Genomic DNA, 22,873 nt, shown 5'->3' on the forward strand with positions numbered 1-22,873 from the left:
CAATGAGATTAATATTTATTTTTAAATTGTTTTTTTTTTAATATACCCGTTTATTTTCAGTTCACTGGAAAATTTCAAATAGAAAAATCATAATGAAAAAAGAGACTTAGTTTAGAATGAATTAGTGAGAATATAATTTAAATATATTTGGTTGAAATTAAAATGTATATTACTGAAAATTAAATATTTTACAATTTAGAAAAAAATAGAAAAATTTGTAATAAGTTTTCGTCTGATTAATACTGACTTTTACTACTAATTGACTTGTACTACTTAGAAAAAAATTTTTGTATTAGAAAAATTAACTGCTACCACTGATAACAAACTTACAAGAAATAAAAATGTCTGACTATAATTGACTCTTACTACTGATAACAGAATTTTGAATATAAATAGTCTGACAGAACGTTGACTTATACTACTGATAACTAATTTACGAGAATTTCAAAGTTTGACTAGTGTCTTTTACTACTGATCACAGAATTCTAAAAATAAACGAAGTCTGACAGAGGTTGACTTACACTACTGATAACTAGTTTACAATAATTTTTTAGTCTAACTAAAACTAACTGTTACCACTGATACAAAAATTAAAAAAATTTAAAATGTTCTACTACAATTGACTTTTACAACTGATAACTAATTGATAAGAATTTGTAAAGTCTGACGAAGGCTGACTTATACTACTGATAACTACTTTACAAGAATTTGTAAAGTCTGACAGGAGCTGACTTGCACTACTAACGACTAATTTACAAAAATTTCAGTTTGACTAAAAGTGTCTTTTACTATTGCTAACAGAATTCTAAAAACTATCTGTCTGACTGAAATTGATGTCTACTACTGATAAATAATTTACAAGATTTTCGAAGACTGGCATAAACGGACTTTTATTACTGATAACAGAATATTAAAAATAAATCATGTCTGACTGAAATTGACTTCTACTACTGATACGAAAATTAAAAAAAATTTCTAGTCAGACTAAAACTGTCTTTATCTACTGGTACATAAATTACAAGAATTAAAAATGTCTGACTATAATTGACTTCTACTACTAATAAATTTCATTATAATAAAACGGAATTCCTTAAACACTTTGTCTAACTAAAACTTACTTCTACTACTGAATAATATACAGAAAAAAATCTTCACCTATAACAGTGATAAGTTTCACTGTAATAGTAATATATTTCACTAAAACAGCAAAAGTTTTTGCTATTTTAGCTAAACATATCGCTGATCTAAATAAAGATTTTTTTTCCATGTAATAATTGATAATTTAAGATATAATAATAATAATTTAATAATTGTTGTATTTTTTTTCTCAATTATTAAAAATAATGAATACTAATTGAAGAAATTTAAAGCACTAAATAGTAAAAATATTCTTATTTTCCAATAAAAGTAAAACGAATTTTGATTTCATGGACAATAAATTAATGTACAGTACGCGGTTAAATTTAGTGGATATATATCAAAATTTTGTGATAGTAATATACCATGAATTTGGATTAATAAGCTATAATATATATATATATATATATATATATATATATATATATATATATATAAGACGTTGAGACTCTAGTATAGTTGCTCTATATGTTGAAGAGCAGACACTTCGTCTTGTACCTCATCAGTTGGTATTACCAGGCTTGAGTAATAAATAGTCAAACTTGGGCATGTGTTAATGCAGTCTTATATTATACCCTGTTGAAGCAACTTCCACGAGTACATGTTCAAGGAGTGCCTCTTTGGTACATATTGCGTCTATCTAAAGCTGAAGCTTCACTCCAATCCAGAATTTCCTTGTCTGCGCGCATTTACATGGGTCTTAGCTAAATTTACTTGCCTTGCTCTCTATACCTGAAATGCTCGGGGACACTTTTGAATCCAATTTACCTTTTCAGGGTAAATGTATACAAGTGCACCAAAAAATTATTATTATTATTATTATTATAAATTCATTCTTGTCATTTTGAAAATCATTTTTAAAAAATCCACTTTTAGTATTAAAAAAAAAAAACAACAGTTTTTTTTTTGCACGTGTATGTAAAACAGAAAAAATGTTCCCAAACCAAAAAAGCAATTCTCATAACCGTTATAGAAAGAAAAAAAAAACAAGAGAAAATTTACTGTGACGCATATAAAAATTTGTAGTTTTTTTCAAAAGTTTTCTAATTAAAAAGTGGGGAAAAAAAATAAACAAGAAAAAATAGGAGGAGAAACACGAAGGTACCATGACAAAATGGTTACTCAACGAAAGAGATGACACTGGCGATCGTTGGTGAAAATGGAAATTCGAGATACTTTTCAACCAACCAGTCCATTGTAGTCTCTGAGTACAGTTGTAAAATTCCCAATTTTCGCCTGAAACCCCTCCAGGGATGAAAGTTATTTCTATATAACTGGGTTTTTTTTCTATTGTTTTTTCTATTTTTTTTTTTTTTTAATAATACAATAGGGGCATATTGAATCAATAGCCCCACAGTATTAAACTTGTCATTTTATATTTTTTTTCAAAGTTAATTGAGAAACGGTTATACTTTTTTTTATGCAATTTCCATTGAAATAACTGCTATTTAGATCAAAATGAAATTTTCTGTTTTCTATTTACATTTACATATTGTTATTTTATATTTCTTTCTTTTTTCTGCTCTACTAATATAAAATAATTATTTTTTTCTTTGTAGTTAAAATAAAATAGAATTGTTTTTGAATTTTTGTTTTATTTGTAAAGATTTTCAATAAATTGCTATAAGAGAATATTTAAACGTTATAGTCGATTTTATACTTTGTAATTTAATCTCTTTACAGAAGTCTCTGTTTTAAGAGAATAGATAGTGGGGAATTTGTTGAAAGTTAGCTTTTACAGACTTGTGCAAGATTCCTTAATTATTTTATGGACAATCTCGTGAAGTTTTTTTCTTTTTTTTTTTGTCGTTCTTAGCGCACCATTCTTGCAAACTATATATAGCAGATCTCGAGCTTTAAGTGTCGTTGTTAACGATGAGATACTGTAACTGCAAAAGGAGCCAGGCTCCACACACCATATCTTTTGGTATGTGCCAAAAAAGGTGATGGGACGAAGAGAGATAATAAAAGAGAGAGTAGAAAAAAGAATATATATATATATAAAAGAAAAGAAAAGGAAAGGAAAAAAGGGAATTGAAGATGGTAAAAGAGAATTTTACAGAGAAAGAAAGTTAGAGAGAAGAGAAGAAGTGGGTTGCTCGTATAATCTGCGAAGCTCCGCATTACTTGTGTAACCCTTTCGCCTCTCCACAACGTGGCCAACATGTTCTAACACACCAGCGCTGTCGCCAACTGCTAAACCTTTTATGTGACGTGCCTCGAAACGACCTATACTATTTCGAAAGGGGAATGGAGAATTTCTGTATCGAACCACTTCAACGGTTTTTCTCTCCACATTCGTTTCAAACAAAATTTCACGCCAGGTTATATATATGTGTGTCAGTGTGATACATTTGAAAATTTATATAGCCGTACAAATTTCACTTGCTTTGCAAAATTAAAATCGAAAGTTAATTATTATTTTTTTTTCTTCAAAATTTTATCTATTTTTATTCTAAATTAATAATTTTGGGAAATATTCGAGGGGTTTTTCACTCTCGAATATCCGATTTGTAATGTAGAGAATATACTAGGTATCTTCCGAATATTCATCAATTACATCGAAAAAAATAAGTTCTTAATTTTAGAGGATTCCTCTTCTTTTGACGCATTTTTTCCTCTTATATATGGGCACTATTCATATCGAATTGAGAGGATTTTTCTCTTCTATATTTTGAGAGGAATAATCTCAAATACAGAGATATTCATCTTGTTAAGGAATAATCTCAAATAAAGAGATATTCATCCTACGTTAAATTTAGAAATGTCAATCTTCTTTATTTAATTAGATGAAATTATATGGGTTAGTTCACCCATTTAGAACTTGGATTTATTTATAGCAAAAGAAATCATTTTAGAGAACGAAACATGGCAAAAACACGATTTTCTATTTAATAAAAAATACTAAAATTTTTTAGTTTATGAAAAATACTTTTAACTTAGATTAATTTTAAAATAAAATAAATAGTATGCAAGTAAAAAAGTTTATGAATTATTTAAATAATAATTTTTATTTACTTCCTTTCAAAAAATCGAAAAAGTAATTTATAAACATTCCTACAAATAAAAATATCGAAGAGAAAAATTCATTCTTATTTTTATATAGATAAAAATGAATATATTTTTAAAATAATATTTATAGATTATGATGCTGAAAAAATTTAATTCTAACTGGAATATTACAAAATTTTAATCATAGAAAGAATAGGGTTTAAACACATTGACATTAATTTATTACGAAGCTGAAGTACGCAACATTTATGATAAACTATTTTTCAAGAAATAATTTTTTAAAATGAAAATTCTGTAATTTTTTGTCTAAAAAATATTTCTTGTTGTTTTCATTAATCAGCAAATTATAAAAAAAATATTTTTTAGGCAAAAATTTATAGAATTTTTATTTTAAAAAATTATTTCTTAAAAAATCGTTTATCATAAACGTTGCGTACTTCAGCTTCGTAATTTATTATAATAACATTTTATTGATTATAAGTAATTAATATTATTTTCAAAATTACAGATGTAATTTGTTAGTCCCACTTTACATAGAAGGTTTCTTAGTGGGATGTCCATTATTTATTTTTTAACTGTCAGTTTTCGAACAGTTTGAAGGTGTGCGTAAAAAAACAAAAAAACTATATTTCTAGAGGAATAATCTCAATTATAGAAAAAAAAATCTCAATTGAAAAAGAATAGTTTCAATCGAAAAAAAAGATTAAAAGTAATTATCTAACCAAAATGTTCTTAAATTTAAAAAAAGAATCCTCTATTTTTTAGATGAATATTCACATATTGAAAATAAAATGTAAAAGTAAATGTTGAGAGGAATTTTCTTCTCATTTTAAGATTTTATTTTTTTCGGTGTAACATAAGAAAATGTAAATTTCTTGATTCTGAATATATTGTAATTTAAGTGGAAATTACCGACGATTATTGAAAAGGACGTTCGAATTTGTCGAATACTATGCGAATCCGAAGGAATCTCGTCAATTCCAGTAAAATCCTAAGTCATGCAGTAAGAATTGTTGTATAAATAATATAAAATTATTTACACTAATTATTATTATTGACTGACTTTTTTTATCATAATCTACACTTCCTTGTATATATATACTTTATTTAGTCTGCGACATGAAACAGCGCAAAGTAGGAATTTGTGAATATCAACGAGTCCGTGTGATTCCGTTCGAATCAGAACTCTCAATTACTTCAAATAAAATGAAAGCACTACTTCCCTTAATTTCAAAATAAAAATTACGAAAATGACTAGCAATCCTTAAAAATCTTTAATGAATTCTCAAATATTGTTCAATTAGATTTTCAATGAATAGCCCCTCGGAAATATTATTTTCTTTTTAAATTAATAATAGAATAGAAGAAATTGCAAAGAAAAAAAAAATTTTTTTTTGTTAATCAAATCTTACTTTTGGTGATCGTTAATCAATTTGTATTCATATATTAAATCCATTTCCGGTTCGTATATTTCTGGCCTCGAGAGTAATAATCTGCGGTATGCTAATCTACGCAAGTACATACATAAATAGTCTATATTAATTTGCAAAAGCTTGGTTTTACCCAGTAAATATTGACAAACTTGTATAGAGACAAGTTGATAATTTTATTAATTAACAAAAACAAATTAAATTCATAGATTGAAAAAAGAGAAAATTATTTTTAAAAAAGAATTTTTGTTTCATCAAATATTAATCTCAGAAAAAAAATATTTAACGGTAGATTTTTGATACATGTAAAAAAATGGAGATTTGCATATTTCTACATGTTTTTGTAATACCCATGTAATGATAGGCAATATATATATATAAAGTAAATCGAGAGTGCTCTAGGCAAGTAGTTTCTATCCCCATATTGATTTCCCGTCAATGCCAGAGACCGGATTTAGATGATAAGCTATCAGCAAGTGATCCTTTATACCTTCGCTTCTGTACATATAGATCCTTATGCGTCTATATAATGAACACGAGAGGATCTCCTATATATAACAATCGGTTTACATTCTTATACTTTTTCTTCAGAAATTCAAAAATGAAAATTCTTTTCTTTCTATAATCGACCAACTATCGTAAATAGAAATAGTTTTAAATTTCCTTTTTTTTTATCTATAGTAATCTTAATATTCATTAATTCATAAATTTTTAAGCCAGAATTCTAAATTACTGACAGATTAAAAAAAATATATGTATCCAACAGATGGCGTTGCGATACTTGTCAAAATTTGATATTACCGCAAAAATAATGAAATATTTTATTTTCATATCCAATTCCAATAATAACACTGCATTAAATTGTACACGGAAATAGAAATTGATTCTGATATTTTATCTGAGCATTTAAGTCATTTATATTTTCCAGCTTCTTATATCTTTGAGAAAATGGAAAAATAATTGATACTAAAACAACTAGTCAAGTTTATTTTTATTCCCCACGAGAGTATATGGGTTTTTTTTTTTTTTTAAACTGAAAGTAGAACATTTGGATTTCATCTTTTATTAACGGTTATTTATTCAGTAATATGGATCCTATAGTTATGTCTATATATAAAAACCATCTTTAAAAAAAAAACTAACAGAGGATTTTAAAGAATAATAGAAAGAAAATGTTGAAGTCGAAGAAGACTGATATTAAAATTGATCTTTTTCTTTTATATATACATTCCTTTATCCAAGTTCTTGTATAAGAACCTCAAAGACTACTCTACTATATGTTAAGACTTTCGTAATCGATCTTTTACCATCATCTTTATTTGCTTCCTGAAGAAAATAATATACTTGAAGGCTAACGAGACATTGGAAAATAAAGAAAAACGACCATTCTCAGGGAAAAAAAATAAACAGCATATTTTAAAAAAGGATTTTCTTTTTCAAAAGTTCCTTATAAACCTATCGTAATTTTTTTTTTTTTTTTGTAAATTCGAAACTTCTTTTTTTTGTAAACGAAAGCGTTTAATCTATTTTTCCCTCTAGGCAATAGACTCACATTTGGTCTTAGATCGATCCGCTCATATATATATATATATATATATATATATATATATATATATATATATATATATATATATATATATTGACATATCAAAAAGGAAATGTATGTGTTCCACTTCCCAAATCCCATGTTATTTTGTCAGAAAGATTTTCTCTAGGATTCCCCCTGTCATTTTGTTTTGCGATACAAAATGCAAAAGAATAAATTTTTTTCTACCTCTTTTTCCACATATAACAGAAGAGAGAAAACTTCGCGTTTTACAAAAAAAAAAGTTCACTCAACAAAATTTCAAATAACTTATACTCAAGTTGCTCTAAAAATTTTCTTCAAAGCTTTCTGAAAAAAGGTCTTTATGTATAAAGAAACATTCAACAATTTCCCTTTATAAAATTTATAAAAAAATCTAAATTTATAAAAAAAATTTATAATTTATCATTTTTATAAAATTTATAAAACATTGGAATAATATTTAATAATATAGAAAACTATTATTATATAATTACACTAGTATAATAAATATTTATTAATAAATAAAACAAACAAAAGAATATAAAAAGTTTTTTTTTCCAAATAAATTACGATTCGATAATGAGTAACATTTGTCTGGTAATTATTATTGTATTAATCTCCATGGGTTAAAGTGTTATTTTCTCAGCTGCTTTATTTCTTTTTAAAAGAACATGACTGACAAAAATAATATTAGGGGAGAATTGTCCATTATGACAACAATGGTATATTGTATAAATGTGTTTTTGAATTTATTTACTTTTCTATGAAAAGTTTTTTGTAATAAAAAAAACTAATTAACAAAATACAATTGGAAGAAAAATGTGTAAATAATATTGTCTACCCTAAAATAACGAACTTGTCAATTTAAAATAATTTTTTTTCCCTCGCCATTAACAAACTATAAAATAGGCAGTGGTTTGAAATGTGAAAGAAAGGAGGCGGGAAAAACAAGCCCAATTTTCTTTATTCTTTTGAAATTGAAAATTAATGAGAAATTATCTTTATTTATTATTACCAAGCCTATAACTTTTTATATGAAAAAATTGTTCAATTTCAATAGGATTCGAATGCTTTTCATGTTTTATATTTCTTTGCGCTTTAACGATTGCGACCAATTTTTAATTGTGAAATTATTAATTGTAAATTATTATAATTGTAAAATAATTTAAAATTGTATTTTAGGGAAATTTTCTTTCATCTTTTTGAAATTGAAAGGAGAAAATTAATTATTATTTATTTTTACAAAATCAGGTTATAATTATTTTTGATTGAAAAAAATTATTCAACTTTGTCAGGATTCGAACACGTTCAACGCGTTTCGTATTTCTTCGCGCCTTAACGATCACGACCAAAGCGATTCTGAATCTGTGAAATTATTACCATTACCCTTTTTTTGTTAATTGTACATAAAATTAGAATTCAATTAAATAATTTAAACAACAATTCTATAAAAATAAATTCTATATTTAATATTATTAAAATAAATATTAATATATTATTAAAATAAATATTAATATATTAATAATATAAATATTAATAATATTGTCTCTCCTAAAATAACGAGCTTGTCATTCGAAACAATTTTTTTTCACCCTCACCATAACAAACTACAAAATAGGCAGTGGTTTGAAATGCAGAAGGGAGATGAAAAAAAAAGAAGTTATTGGCCATAGTGACCGTTGTCTGGAAGAAAAGAAGTTGGACAGCGCATCAACAACCATGAGATTTTACTCTCGGGGTCTTTTTTTATATGGAAAATAAATGTCTACGGTCGTACAATGGTCCATTCTTCACTCTTTTTTCAGCGGTTGAATGCTGTACCTTTTGCAGGACACAAGGAAAATCGTTTGCTCATATATATATACATATATATATAGACCATGTACAGTGAAACTTTCATTCGCAAAAGTGGTATAGCCAGCCTTCACAAAATGATAAGAAAATCATGAAGCGTTTGCGTCTCAACTTCTGTTGAAAGTTGAATGTCGATAGGGAGAGGGGGGGGGAATAGGGAGTGGAAAAGGCAACGAACGGATAGTAGTAGTGGTTTGATGCACAGCTTCTATATAGATGGCGGGGGGGGGGGGGCTTTATAAGGGGGGGGGCAGGCTGGATTCGTTCAATACGCGCCAGGCAAAGACGAGGGATTTAGTTACACTTGAGTTGAAAAAAAAGCTCACAAGTAAAAGGGAAGGAGGATGTATGAAAACAAGAAATTACATTAGCGGTAAACTCGCGCAGTGCTTTCGTCTAGCGAGCAAAAATCCCGTTAACTTTTCGCTTGATTGAAGCGTAACTCTCGAAAAAACCATTAATGTCGATTCGAAAAATAAAACTATTTACTTTTCCTTGTGAAGCTAAAAAAAAAAAAAAAAAATAAAATAATGGAGAAAATAAGTTCTAGAAACAATACGTTCAACAAACGAAATCTCGTTTAACTTTCTTATTTTTCACTCTTTTCTTTTAGCAATTGTTTAAAAAAAGATCGAACACATGTATATATTTAATTTCTCCTTTACTTCATTATTTAATATTTTTTTTTTTTTTTCGTAACAAATGTTTTTCATTTTGATGGCGTTTTTTTAAAAAAAGAAAAAAAGTACCTCTTAAAATGAAACAATGTTGAAGAAAATCTTATATCGAATTTTCTTTTTTCCTCTTCTTTTCCCATTTTAATTTTTGTTGTTCATTTGGTTGAATTTTGCAAATTGCATTTGCGGAATATATGTGTGAGAAGTGTTGGCAATAAAATCAGAATTAGAGAAGATCTTTGGGTCACTTGGATTAAGCAGCAAGAGAAGACTTAATTCGAAATCCAGTAAAGACAGTTGAGAGCTAAATTTCCAAGCCCCACTTCCCCCCCCCCACCCCACCTCACCCCCGAGGGAACATTCAATGCAAAACTAATCAAACAGATTCTTTATCATGCGAGACACGGTCTCGGGGTTTCTACGTTCGTTCTATTCCTCTCTCTCTCTATATATATAGAACTATGACGGAACGCTAGGTTTTGGTAAATCACTCGGTAATGCAAGCTGAGTACGTGCCTCGCATGTACTTGCACTCATTGCGACCCGTTCATTACAATCGTAACAATTAACTTCTTTAACCAATCTTTATATCGCAAAATGGAGAGAAATTGTTCTTATGCGCTTAATTTAATTATTATTCATTAAAAAATTTTTTTAAAAAATAAAAATATTCACAAAAAATATGAATTTAGTTTTGGTAATTACTTTTTTTTCTTTTCCTTGTTTTTATCCGAATTTAAATTTTTTCTCTCTGTATGAAAAAATTCTTTCCTAATTAATTCATTTTATTCGATTAATTTTTATTATTTTTTGAATCCAAAAATCTTGGTAATAAATTTTGAATCTTTCGTAGATTTTTTTTTTTTTTAATTTCCACTATAGGATAAAAATATATTCAATGGCAAGAAAAATTTTGTTTATAACTTATATTTTTGCAAAATGAAAAAGATAGCTATATATTTATATATATATCGCGGAAGATTAGTGACATGTTGGAAATAAACCCTCTAGCAAATTTATCAGAACTGAATGTACAAAATTGGACTCTAGAGACTAAACTTGAAATATGCCAAACTCTATTAACATATGCAAACCAACTAACATTTCAAAATAACCCACAAATATATTATACTAAACTCTCTTGCTCATAAATGATTTTATATAAATTATATATTTTTATAATTATATATTTTTTATGTATTTATATATATTTTTTTAATTTAATTTTTTTATTTTATATCATATATTTTTTAAAAAGATTTTTATAACAATTTTTCTATATATTAAACAAAGAGAGAATGAGAAAGAGGGGACACTTTCTAAAAAAACAAGTAATGAGTGAAAATTTATAATACACTTTCTGATGAGTTAAGAATAAATCACAACTGACCGTACATTATATTATCATGTTCTCTGGGTTTTTAAAAAAATGAATAATACACGAATTAAATATTTCAACATTCATTCTTTTGCAAATATAATAAAAAGTAGTTGTGAAATAAATTCAGAGAATAATACATTTTTTTTTTCTAAAAGGTATATATATTCAAAATTAAATCCAGATTCTCTGGATTTTTTTTGTCCACTTAAAAAAATTTGTATCTCGGAAATTAAAAATTTTTTATATTTATTATTTATTATTTAAATTATTATTTATTTTTCAAAATATTTATTTTTCGAAATATTTATTTTTAAATAATTTACTTATTTTTTAACTAAAAATAAATATTTGTAAATGAAATAAAAATTGAAGGTGGAAATTTTTGCTTATGTGAATAGTAGTAACAGTGGGAGCTTTTGTTTAACTCTCTCTCTCACTCTCTCTTTCTCTCTCTGAACAAGTACTATACGAAATAGAACAGTAAAGTTAGAAACAGAAGATCGGCCAGTCATCAAAGCTCTAAATAGAACCTCGGACAAAAGTGAAATTTAGTGACAGAAAATTAAGTTAAATGCTTCGCAAAACTAAACTGATTCTAGTTGAATGAAATTAAGATTAATTGTTTTAAAATCAATCGTATTTTATTATCACTAAAATTTAGAAATAAAATCCATTTTTAATTTATAAATTATAATTTCAAATTCACAAATTAATTTTATATAAATTTTTTACTCTTCCTGCATAAAGTAAAAAAATTCCTGCATTTTATAATAAATTATTATTATTATAGATTCTTATAAAATGCTATATATTTTATATTAATTTTATCACATTTCATTAAAAAAATAAACTCGATATTTTCACATTACAATTTTATACATGCTATCATATAAATTGAATTAAATTTTACTTTAATATAAAAAAAAAACATGCTTTCGTTAGTTTACGATAAATGTAACAGAAACTACAACGTAGTGCAATTTATAGTGCAATAGTACAAAAATGTTTATATGTGTGTAGATAGACGAGACAAGACAGGACAGAAAGACCCTTATACGTTTTACAATTTCCTTTTTTTTTTTTTTTTTTTTTTTTGTTTAATTTTGGAAAAATAGTGAAAGAAAAATTAAAATACATATAAAGAAAAAAAGAGTGCAAAAAGATATTGTAGAAAAAAAACGCGGATGCGTGCAGGTGCGGCCACAATTTTCATTCATGTGTCACAAAATTTCCCTCATAAAAATTATGATTCTTAATTAAATAATTATAAATAATTAATAATTTTTTTAATTTTATTATTATTTATTTATAATTTTCCTTAAAAAAAAAAAGTAGTAGACAAATTTTATGACACTTGTTCCATTTTTTCAAAACGTTTAAGAACTTCGTAGTGTATTTTTTAAATTTTTACAATAAAAACAAATTTCTGTTTACTTTTTTTTTTATTAATAAATTTACCAATAACTAATGACTTTTTTAAATTCTAAAAGAAATAAAATAGTTTTAAATAAATTTTTCAATTAAGTGAAGGAAAAAAAAAATGAAGATAATTTATTTTCCATGTAAAAAAAAGCTATAATTCTACTTTTATTTTTTGCACACGCGAAGTTCGTAAACGAAAAGTTTTGGAAATGCAGGTGGCCCATGGTGGTGATTGGTGAATTACGGAAAAGGGTTCAGGGTTGCAATATTTCAGTCTTACCACCACCATAGCCAAAGTCTGGTTCTGACTTGTCTAGCGCCTGGATCTCCATTTTTCTCAGCAGCTTCGTTGTTGAGGTGGTAGTGGTTGTGGGCGTTCCTGCACAACAAACACCACATACGGTATAAAAAAAAATAAAAAATAAAAACTTCGACTCATCGAAATTAATAATAATAAAAAAAAAAGAAAAAATTATTTATTTATTTATTGTTAATAAACCAATTCTTGGGTCTTTATTTATTCAGTATTTGCAAAAATTCGTATCTATCTCGTCGCGTATAAAAAAAATTGACTATTTAATTTCAAAAATTGTCAATGAAAATGTAAATATTATAAAACAAGTTCATTGAATGTTTGTAGAATGTATAATTGTATTAAGTTTTTTTTTGATAATTACAAATCCGTATGTGGGGCTGCAGGTCTTGAAAATAAATTTCATATAATAAAAAAAAAGTGATTCAGTATTAATTAAAATCTGGCATTAAACAACAGTATAGTGCCGACCTGTTTTGCATGAGAAATAAGTTTGAACCAGTTTTGAAAACCCAAATCACGTGCTCCAAAATGGCCCACCCTTCACCGGAATTATTAATACAGTTCCCAATAGTATAAGCATACCAAAACTCTTACATCATAGTGAATCAATTTTAATAAAAATTTCTATTTTTTAATAAAAAAAAAAAATTAAATATCTTTTATAATTCAGAACTATATAATAAATTTTCTATCTCAAAGAACTTTTTTTTTTTTGTATATTTTTTTCCGAAGTGATAATAATTTATCTTAACGAGACATGATAAAAGTTTCTTTTGATATTTTTCCCCATTGTAGAAATTGTATATCTATAATGGAAAATAACATGTTACAATTCCAAAAGGTAATATGATTTTCAAGTACTAATGCGTATTCAGAAGAAAAAAAAAATTGTCGCATAATGGAATGAAAAGGATTTATATTACGTGACTTCAAAGACCTTAGAGTGAAAATATATTTTACATTCTTCAATTGGCAGTATGCGAAAAGCTTGGAGCTTTCCATTCAGACCGGATATATATTTTTCACTCTTCAATAATAATGGGAAAACTTTTTTACATAATCTTTACATTTGCATGATAATGTGTTACAAAAAAAAAAAAAAAAAAAAAAAAAAATCTTATCGTTATATTACGATAAATATAATTTTAAAAAAATATATATTTATTTATATTTATCTATTTTTCTATTTTTCCATTTTAAATTTTTATATAATTTTTAAATAGCTATATTTTTCCCCCTATGTTAAGAAAAAGCTAAATATAAATTTTCCAGCTGATTTCATTTCAGTGTCGAATTTTAAATAGAACACACACTGATGTCATGAGAGAGGAGAGTATAACCACATAGTTCGATTTTGCTATAAACATAAACGCCTCTTATGTAAATTTATTCCATGAAATGCCAAATAGAACAAAATTTAATTGCCGTAAATATTCAGGATCAGTAAAATTGGGAAACTGAAAATCCTTTCTAATCTTGAAAATTTAGCAGACCAGGAATTTCGACCCCGTTGTTCTAAATTTATTTCGCAAAATGGCGTTGAGCCAGGAGCACTTTGAATTTACGTTATACTGAACTCAAATGAAATTTTGTTTCATTTAATAGATCGCTTTTATGATAAAATTTATCATTATATATATATAGAAATAAATTTTCAATATGATTTTCTTGGGGAAAAAAAAAATTAAAAAAATAACGATATAAAATAAAATAATTTAAAGTCCATTTAGAAAAATATTAAATTTTAAGTAGATGAAATTTGATTTTAATTTGAAAGCTATATCATAAATATTAAAAATAATAAAGTAGATAATTATTCTTTTAAAGGCGAATTTAATTGGAATTATTAATTTTTAAAATCTGTCAATTAAATTTCTATAGATTTTAAAATATTTAATTTTTCACTTCGTTTTCTTTCATTGTGAATAATTAAATGATAAAAATTCATTAATTTGTAAATATATTGAAAGCAATTAAATAGTGGTTAGAAATTAATTTACAATTTTCAGAGATACTGACCAGGTTGGTAGATTAATTCACGGGAGACGTTATAATTAGCCATTGGTATGCTGAGGGTGCACTTTAGAATTGCTAACTCGGGCAAATCTTCATCCTGCAAGTCGACTCTTGTCAAAATATCGTAATACTGCGATCCTGGCGCCATTGTAACTATAGGTTTCGCTGAATATTTTGTCTCAACTCCTCTGTAAAGAACAAAGTTTTGTAATTACTTTCTTAATAAAACTCCAGAGTCTTCTTTAGCAAAAAAAAAAAAAAAAAACTGTTTAGATTAATTTTGTTCAAAAAATCGTATTTAAAGAAAATTTTGTAATTATAATTTTTATTTTTTACATTGTTTAATTTTGAAAATGTAAAAAAAAAATGCAATTTTCTAGTTTCACATTGAGAAGAAAAGTTGTAAATGGCAATGTCATCGCAGATACATACTCAACGGAAATGTCGAGAGAAGGTTGAGGATACAGCCCTTCGGCGAGACACGTCACTTCCAAACCCTCTTTTTCTCTCACGACAGCTCTTCTCGTGATCAATTTAAATTTTTTTTCCGTTGCTGAAACAAAAGATCGTACCATTATTTGTTAACTAACTCTTGACTTGTCTAAACTCTGAAATTCACTAGACAAATTTTTTACCTTGACAATATTTATTTTCACCCCCCTCCCCCACCCCCTAACCTCTGCATCTTTTTTTTTTTCCTCTAACGCGAATGAATGTACCACCATTTATAAACTTTTAGCAGGTACTGTCCAGAAAATGAATTCGTTTATTTCATGAAATTTTTCTCTTGGATATTGTGAATTTTTCATATTTTTTTTCGAGTTTATTTTCACGTCTTTTTTTTACATCCCCCCCACCCCTTCTCTCGAATGTGAAAACTATTACGAGCAGGTTTTTTTTTTTCGTTCGTTTTGCTGACCCATTTGATGTGATAACAGCTTGCGTGATGAAATGAAAGCTTCACGAGTCTATTTTCTATGTTGTTGACTGCACTCTCTGTGATATGATCATGCTTTAATATTGTGAATCAAGAAATTGTCTTTATTGAAATTAAAAATTAAATATAATTATTAATTTTTTTTTTTTTTACTAATTTTTGATTGAAAAAATTATTTAATTTTGTCAGGATTCGAACGCTTGACGCGTTTTGTATTTTTAGGTGCCTTAACGATTGCGACCAATTCTCATCTGTGATGATAATAATTATACCCTTTTATTTGTAAATTAATAAAATTTTAATAATTAAATAATTTTAAATTGTCTTCTTGAGAAATTTTCTCTATATTCTTGGAATTGAAAAAGAAAATTAATTATAATTAATTTATTTTTACCAAATATAATTTTTGGTTGAAAAAATTATTCATTTCTGAGGGGATTCGAACGATCAATGTGTTTTGTATTTCTTCGCGCCTTAACAACTGCGACCAACGCGAATTCTCACTTGGAAAATTATTGCCATACCCTTTTTTTTTGTTATTTCTACATAAAATTACAATAATTAAATAATTTAAACACAATGATATAAAAAAAAAAAATTTTGCATGTAGTTAATATTCATCGAATAGTATTTTGAAATGAAACTTCATTCTAGTGAATTTTAAACATATATATATATATATATATATATATATATATATATATATTTACAGTCAAATAGATAGTTAATTTAACAGAAATTAATTTCAATTCAATGATACAAACGCAATATGAATATAATATGCTCGATAGCATGCTCTAAATTTGAATTAGTTGAAATTTTAATTAACTTGATTACATTTCGGTAATACGAAATTATTTAAAAATGACAAATAAATAAAAAAAAAATTCCCATTTTATTAGCGAGAAATTAATCATCATTTTGAGTTGAAAAAAAAAATATAATAATTTATAGCAATTTTTTTTTTCTACGTGATTTTTTGAAAAGTTCCTTTCAGTTCACTTCTCACATATTTATATAACAAACGATATGTGTATGTGTTTTTAAATATGTATCATATGATTCGTGAAATCTTAAAAAATTCTCCCTTTAAATTTGTGAATCTTATCACGCTCTCTCGTTGGTCGATTGCAGACTTTTCTCTCGATACAAAAGCCGGAAGTTACACTTCCGAAACACCCAATGTCGATGGTAGGTGCAGTGGGTGGCTATATGGGCGAACCGCACACGTAACGTTGAAAATAAAAATGTAATAATAATGGATCCGCGTCGCATAGAATGCGCTGCTGCATTACCGCGACAATGCGGAACTTCTTTCCACACAGCTTCTTTTTTTTTCTTCTTCTTCTTCTTCTTTTTTTTTTGCTTTTCTTTTTATATTACAGGCTAGAGACTTTTATTTCGAAAACGAATGCGACTCAAGTGAAAAAAGAATAAATAAAAATAGGAAAAATAAAAAGTAATAACTTGCGGGGTTAAAATCCTCTATATAGTCTTTAGTCACGCAAACATTTTGTTTTATCAAAAAATATCTTCTTATTTCAATTTAAATCAAATGAAATATAAAATTGACGCAAATTTTTGTATATTAATAAAAATTTTTTAATATTTAAAAATTTTTTTAAAATTATTTTGTGCTTTTATATTATTTGAATTGAAACTAGAGAATATTAATTGTCGCCTCAATTTCTTGACTATTGTGAAATTTTCCATTATGAGGATATCGAATTTGATTAACATTAGTCAATTTCGGTTTACTAAAGGCTTAAGTTGGAAGCGCACGCGTGCTACAACATTATACTGATTACTAAATCAATTGTTCAAGCTCAAGGTATTCCATGCCTGAATTTCAGTCAGAAGCTTGTTACACTAATCTACCTCTTAAGTTAACTACTGAAATGGATTAATAATCTTCGAACCAAACCATACGGTAATAATCGACAATAATTACTATTTATTCCCTTATATATAGAACGTGATTACAATGAGAGAAAAATGAGGTGGTTAATTTTTTAGCAAAAATATTTTATTTCATTTTTAATATCATTAGTAGAATAAACAAGTAATTATAATTAGTAATTTATGAATTAATTTTTAATTCATAAATTAATTTATTAATAAATTATTAATAAATTATTAATGTAATTGAAAATTCGTAAAAATAGTTTGTTTTTTTTTTGGTAAACTTACAGAAAACTACCATGGATCCCTTTGCTTCTATTTCATCGGCAACAGTCGAAATATCACATTTATATGTACCAGTAAGATCAACACTGGGATTAATCAATTTCATTGCTCGATACATTGTATAGGGATCTTCACTTGCTTTATATTGAACGTCAATGTATTTCTGAAAACTAGGTTCAGCAGTTGGTTGTCTCCCATAAATCCACTGATATGCAACATAACCGTCGTCTGGCGATGATTTATCGTCCTTAAAGTACCACCATTTCACAACTAAAAGTGTACTAGAAGTTCCTTCCAGATCATAATCACAATCTAAAATTACAAAATCCTTTTTCCCCTCTCTCACTGTATCTGGAATTGTCACCTGTTTGATTTTCAGCTGCAGTGATTCTGAAAAATAAAACAATTTTTCATTAAAAATTATTTTTATATTTATAAAATAAAAATTCATTTTGCAAATTCTATATTGAATTTTTTTTATCAAAGTTCTTATATTCAATTCATTGGAAGAATGAAAACAATTGCACAAGAATTATAAGGATAGGAATTTTTTTCTCTCTCAGTGATATATATATATATATACAACAATAGTTCATCAGAGGAATTGTTGAGAACTAGATTTTGATATTTTGACATAAAAGAACTCGAAACATAGTTTCTATATCGCGTATTTTCAAACTGACGAGTATATGTATATATTGGAAGTGCATATGTGGATCAATAGAGCGTGCACATATAGAGCCATAACGCATGGTGACAAACTGCATAAGGTTATGCAAGCATGACATCAAAATATTACCCGCACCCGCTAAAATTTCGGGTCGACGATTCGCGGATTAATTCAAGCGAATGGTCAAGCCGCTCAAGTGTGAAATCAGTGTCAAAAAGCAAAATGAGCAAGCGACAAAACTATGACAGATGAGATGCGAGATCTGTACGTTTAACGCAGCATTGCGATTTATTTTAAATATTGCTTTTATAATAGCCATATGTTTTTATTTTTTATTTTCTTCTAAATTTTTTTTTTTTCAATCAATCATTTATCATAAATCTCTTAAAATATTCCAATAAAATCGCATTTTTCTATTTTCTACATTTAAGAAAAAATTTTATTTCAAATAATTTGTAACTTAACTATTTTTTTTATATATTTATGAAATTAAATTTGAAAAAATTAGTATTAAAAATTTAATTATATTTAACGTACTAAATTTTTTTTTAATAATTTATATCCACCCAGGTGGAAAAATTACCGGTAGTAACTACCGGTAATTTTTCCAGTACTACCGGTAGTCACTACCGGTAATTTTTTCGTTACCACCGGTAGTCATTACCGGTAATTTTTCCGGGAGTTACAATCAAAATTTGTTATTTGGTATTAAATTTTGATTGTAATTCCCAAAAAAATTACCGGTAATTACTACAGGTAATGACTACCGGTAATTACTACCGGTAGTGACTACCGATAGTCCCGGAAAAATTACCGATAGTGACTACCGGTTGTAACGAAAAAATTACCGGTAGTGACTACCGGTAGTACCGGAAGAATTACCGGTAGTGACTACCGGTAGTCTCGGAAAAATTGCCGATAGTGGCTACCGGTAATCTAGGAAAAATTACCGGTCGTGACTACAGGTAGTGAATATTCCGGTAGCGGGAGCGGTAATGGCTACCGGTAGTGACTATCGGCAATTTTTCCGGGACTACCGGTAGGCACTACCGGTAATTTTTTCTAGACTATCAGTAGGCACTACCGGTAATTTTTCCGGGACTACCGGTAATTTTTCCAGTACTACCGGTAGTCACTACCGGTAATTTTTTCGTTAATACCGGTAGTCACTATCTGTAATTTTTCCGGGAGTTACAATCAAAATTTGTTATTTGGTATTAAATTTTGATTGTAATTCCCGAAAAAATTACCGGTAATTACTACCGGTAGTCCCGGAAAAATTACCGATAGTGACTACCGGTAGTAACGAAAAAATTACCGGTAGTAGTCACTACTGGTAGTACCGGAAAAATTACCGGTAGTGCCGGAAGAATTGCCGGTAGTGACTACCGGTAGTCCAGGAAAAATTACCGGTAGTGGCTGCCGGTAGTAACGAAAAAATTACCGGTAGTAGTCACTACCGGTAGTACCGGAAAAATTACCGGTAGTACTGGAAGAATTACCGGTAGTGAATACCGGTAGTCCAGGAAAAATTACTGGTAGTGGCTGCCGGTAGTAACGAAAAAATTACCGGTAGTAGTCACTACCGGTAGTACCGGAAAAATTACCGGTAGTACCGGAAGAATTACCGGTAGTACCGGAAGAATTACCGGTAAGTGACTACCGGTAGTCCAGGAAAAATTACTGGTAGTGGCTGCCGGTAGTAACGAAAAAATTACCGGTAGTAGACACTACCGGTAGTACCGGAAGAATTACCGGTAGTGACTACCGGTAGTCCCGGAAAAATTATCGGTAGTGACTACCGGTAGTCCCGGAAAAATTACCGGTAGTGGCTGCCGGTAATCTAGGAAAAATTACCGGTAGTCACTACCGGGAACTTTTCCACCTGGGCAGGGTGAGTTTTATGTTCCGGATCGACTAAACAGAAAATTTAGGAAACCCCTTAAAAATTATTGTCAAGGGAAAATTTTTTTCAAAACATAAAAATCACCCTATATATAAATGAAATAATATTTAAAATAAATTAAAATTTCGTTCTACTATTATTTGAAACGGAATTTTATTAACCCAAATATACCTGCTCATAATCCCAAGCTGTAAATGTTTACATTGACGCATACAATGGGTACAATATATAAATCGAAGGTCATTATAAACAATGTGGTTGTGAGAAATCTCGCAAAAATAATTCAATCAGTTAAAATTCGTGTCTTGACCTGTTTAGAAGTGGTCAACGTGAGTGTAAATTTTTCTAATTTATTAATTATTTTTTCTTTTTCTTTTCAGATTAATAAATTCAGTAGTGCTCGAATCTTTTAAATCGCGAACGAAAAAAAAATTCTTACAGTGTGTTTAGCCTTTTTATTTTTAAAAATTTTTAGTTAATTTTTTTTTTGTTTTGTTTCGGGAGTGTTCGAAAAATTCTTAAAACCGCGATCGCTAATTTTTCATAAAAGTATTTTAGTATTTTTAATTGTCCTTTCGGGAGTGTTCGTAATTACTTTAAACCGCGTGTGTTAACAACAAATAATCACCTCATCCAAAATGATACATCAGTTGAAAATAAAGGTTAGAGATACATTTTCTTCGATAAATAATTATAATATAAATAATAATTTTTTGTCAGACATAATTGACATTTTTCCACCCCCCCCCCCAAAAAAAAATTATTAGTAGAAATAATTTACAATTTTAAAATTTGTAATTACAATAAGATAATAAATAATAAAATGAGAATTATTTTCCTCAAATAAAGAAAAACATAAATTAGAAAAACGAGAGAGAGAGAAAAAAAAATAGTTTCTCATTTATCACTCGCGCGCTAAAAGAGCCACGGTAAATTAATCACGTTAAACGAATACAATTTAGCGAAGATTGAACGAAACCATAAGAAATAGTAATTGCATAGAAAATTTTCAAGAGTCACAGTGAGTCATCAGTCTTGCACTGGTTTATCAAAAAAGAAAAAAAAAAAAAAAAAAAAAAAAACCTTATAATACTACGGACATTTGTCATTCATTAAAGGAGCAATTAAATTTAATCTGATCTTTCTCTCTCTCTCTCTCACTGCAAGAGGCAGAAGTGTGTTTTCGTATCGTATAAAATCGACGGCTTTTGTATGCCAAGTTTGTAAGGTGTTGGCACTGATTAAGTTGGTCGCATGCAAATCGTTTGGTGTACCCCTCCCCCCTTACCCCCCCCCCTCCTACCGTATGACCCTTTATCATCGAGATAAACTCTATGCTCCCCTAAGCGTGTGCTCCACCTTGCGTAATTATATGTAATTTATCATAATTGAGAATGGTATCGAGATCGCCATCTAACAGGAACACAATTAGGATAGAGAGAGGGAGAGAGAGAAGGAAAATGGAGGTCAGTTTTGCAAATGGTATAATATGACCAAATAGCGAGACATACACAATAGAATATAACATTTTGTATTATTCTTTTTTTTTTTAAATGTTACAATTTTTTTAACAGGTTTGTTTCACACGTAATTATATGTAAAAAAAATGTCTGTATGTGTGTGTGTGCTTTTTAAAAAGAAGAGTCCTCGGGAGTTGAGGAAGAATGAACTTTGAAACACGTGAAGTAAACTTTATGAGAATCGTTTCCGTCACCAGGGGAAATAACTGCAATTTATTTCATTTCCACTTTAAAAAAGTACTGCAAGAAAAACGTCCAGTCCCCCTACTGTTACTTTTCCGTAATTTAATTAATTAAAAATCTTTGTGTCACACAGAGACAGAAAGGAATTTATGTAAAAAAACATTTTTATATCGTACTTTTTTTTTATGTTTCTTTTTTTTAGCTCATATAAAATTATTTCAATTTAAAATTTATTATTTAAATAAAAATTACTTTTTTTTTTTATTTTATTATTATATTTTATTGTTTCACTATTTTATTTTTTGAAAAGTTAAAGAAAAAATTTGCTTTCTTGGAAAAAGTGTAGAAAAAATAATTTAAAAATTGGAATTTCAAAAGCGTATATAAGAGCCGCTGCATATCATCTATATGTCGTAAGTCAGCAAAATTTTAAAATTTCTTTGCGCAAAAAGACTATATGTGGGAATGTATCTTCGATCATTCTACATCCGTCGTGACAGGTACATTCACATTTGATATTCGAGACGCGAAAAGTCAATGCAATTTTCTGCAACATCAGAGAACGCGGTAGCATATATATATATATATATATATATATATATATATATATATATATATATATATATATATATATATATATATATATATAGAATATAGT

At 27.6% G+C, this 22,873-nt stretch overlaps 1 protein-coding gene across 2 annotated transcripts in view; it reads right to left on the reverse strand.

Moving 5' to 3' along the window:
- LOC127278779 (uncharacterized) overlaps positions 1-22,873 on the reverse strand; it is a 92,966-nt gene that overhangs the window by 21,038 nt on the left and 49,055 nt on the right. The window contains exons 2-5 of one of the 2 annotated variants that reach the window (XM_051300644.1): positions 17,940-18,326; positions 15,245-15,365; positions 14,816-15,000; positions 12,761-12,859 (exon numbers count right to left, since the gene is read on the reverse strand). In XM_051300644.1, the coding sequence (XP_051156601.1) occupies positions 12,761-12,859; positions 14,816-15,000; positions 15,245-15,365; positions 17,940-18,326 (792 nt within the window). The remainder of the gene's footprint in view (positions 1-12,760; positions 12,860-14,815; positions 15,001-15,244; positions 15,366-17,939; positions 18,327-22,873) is intronic. The other variant, XM_051300645.1, reaches the window with a different exon arrangement.

This window comes from Leptopilina boulardi, unplaced genomic scaffold, assembly GCF_019393585.1.
Source record: "Leptopilina boulardi isolate dan_hultmark-lab unplaced genomic scaffold, ZJU_Lbou_2.1 LbouV2_211, whole genome shotgun sequence".
NCBI classification, from domain to species: Eukaryota; Metazoa; Arthropoda; class Insecta; order Hymenoptera; family Figitidae; genus Leptopilina; species Leptopilina boulardi.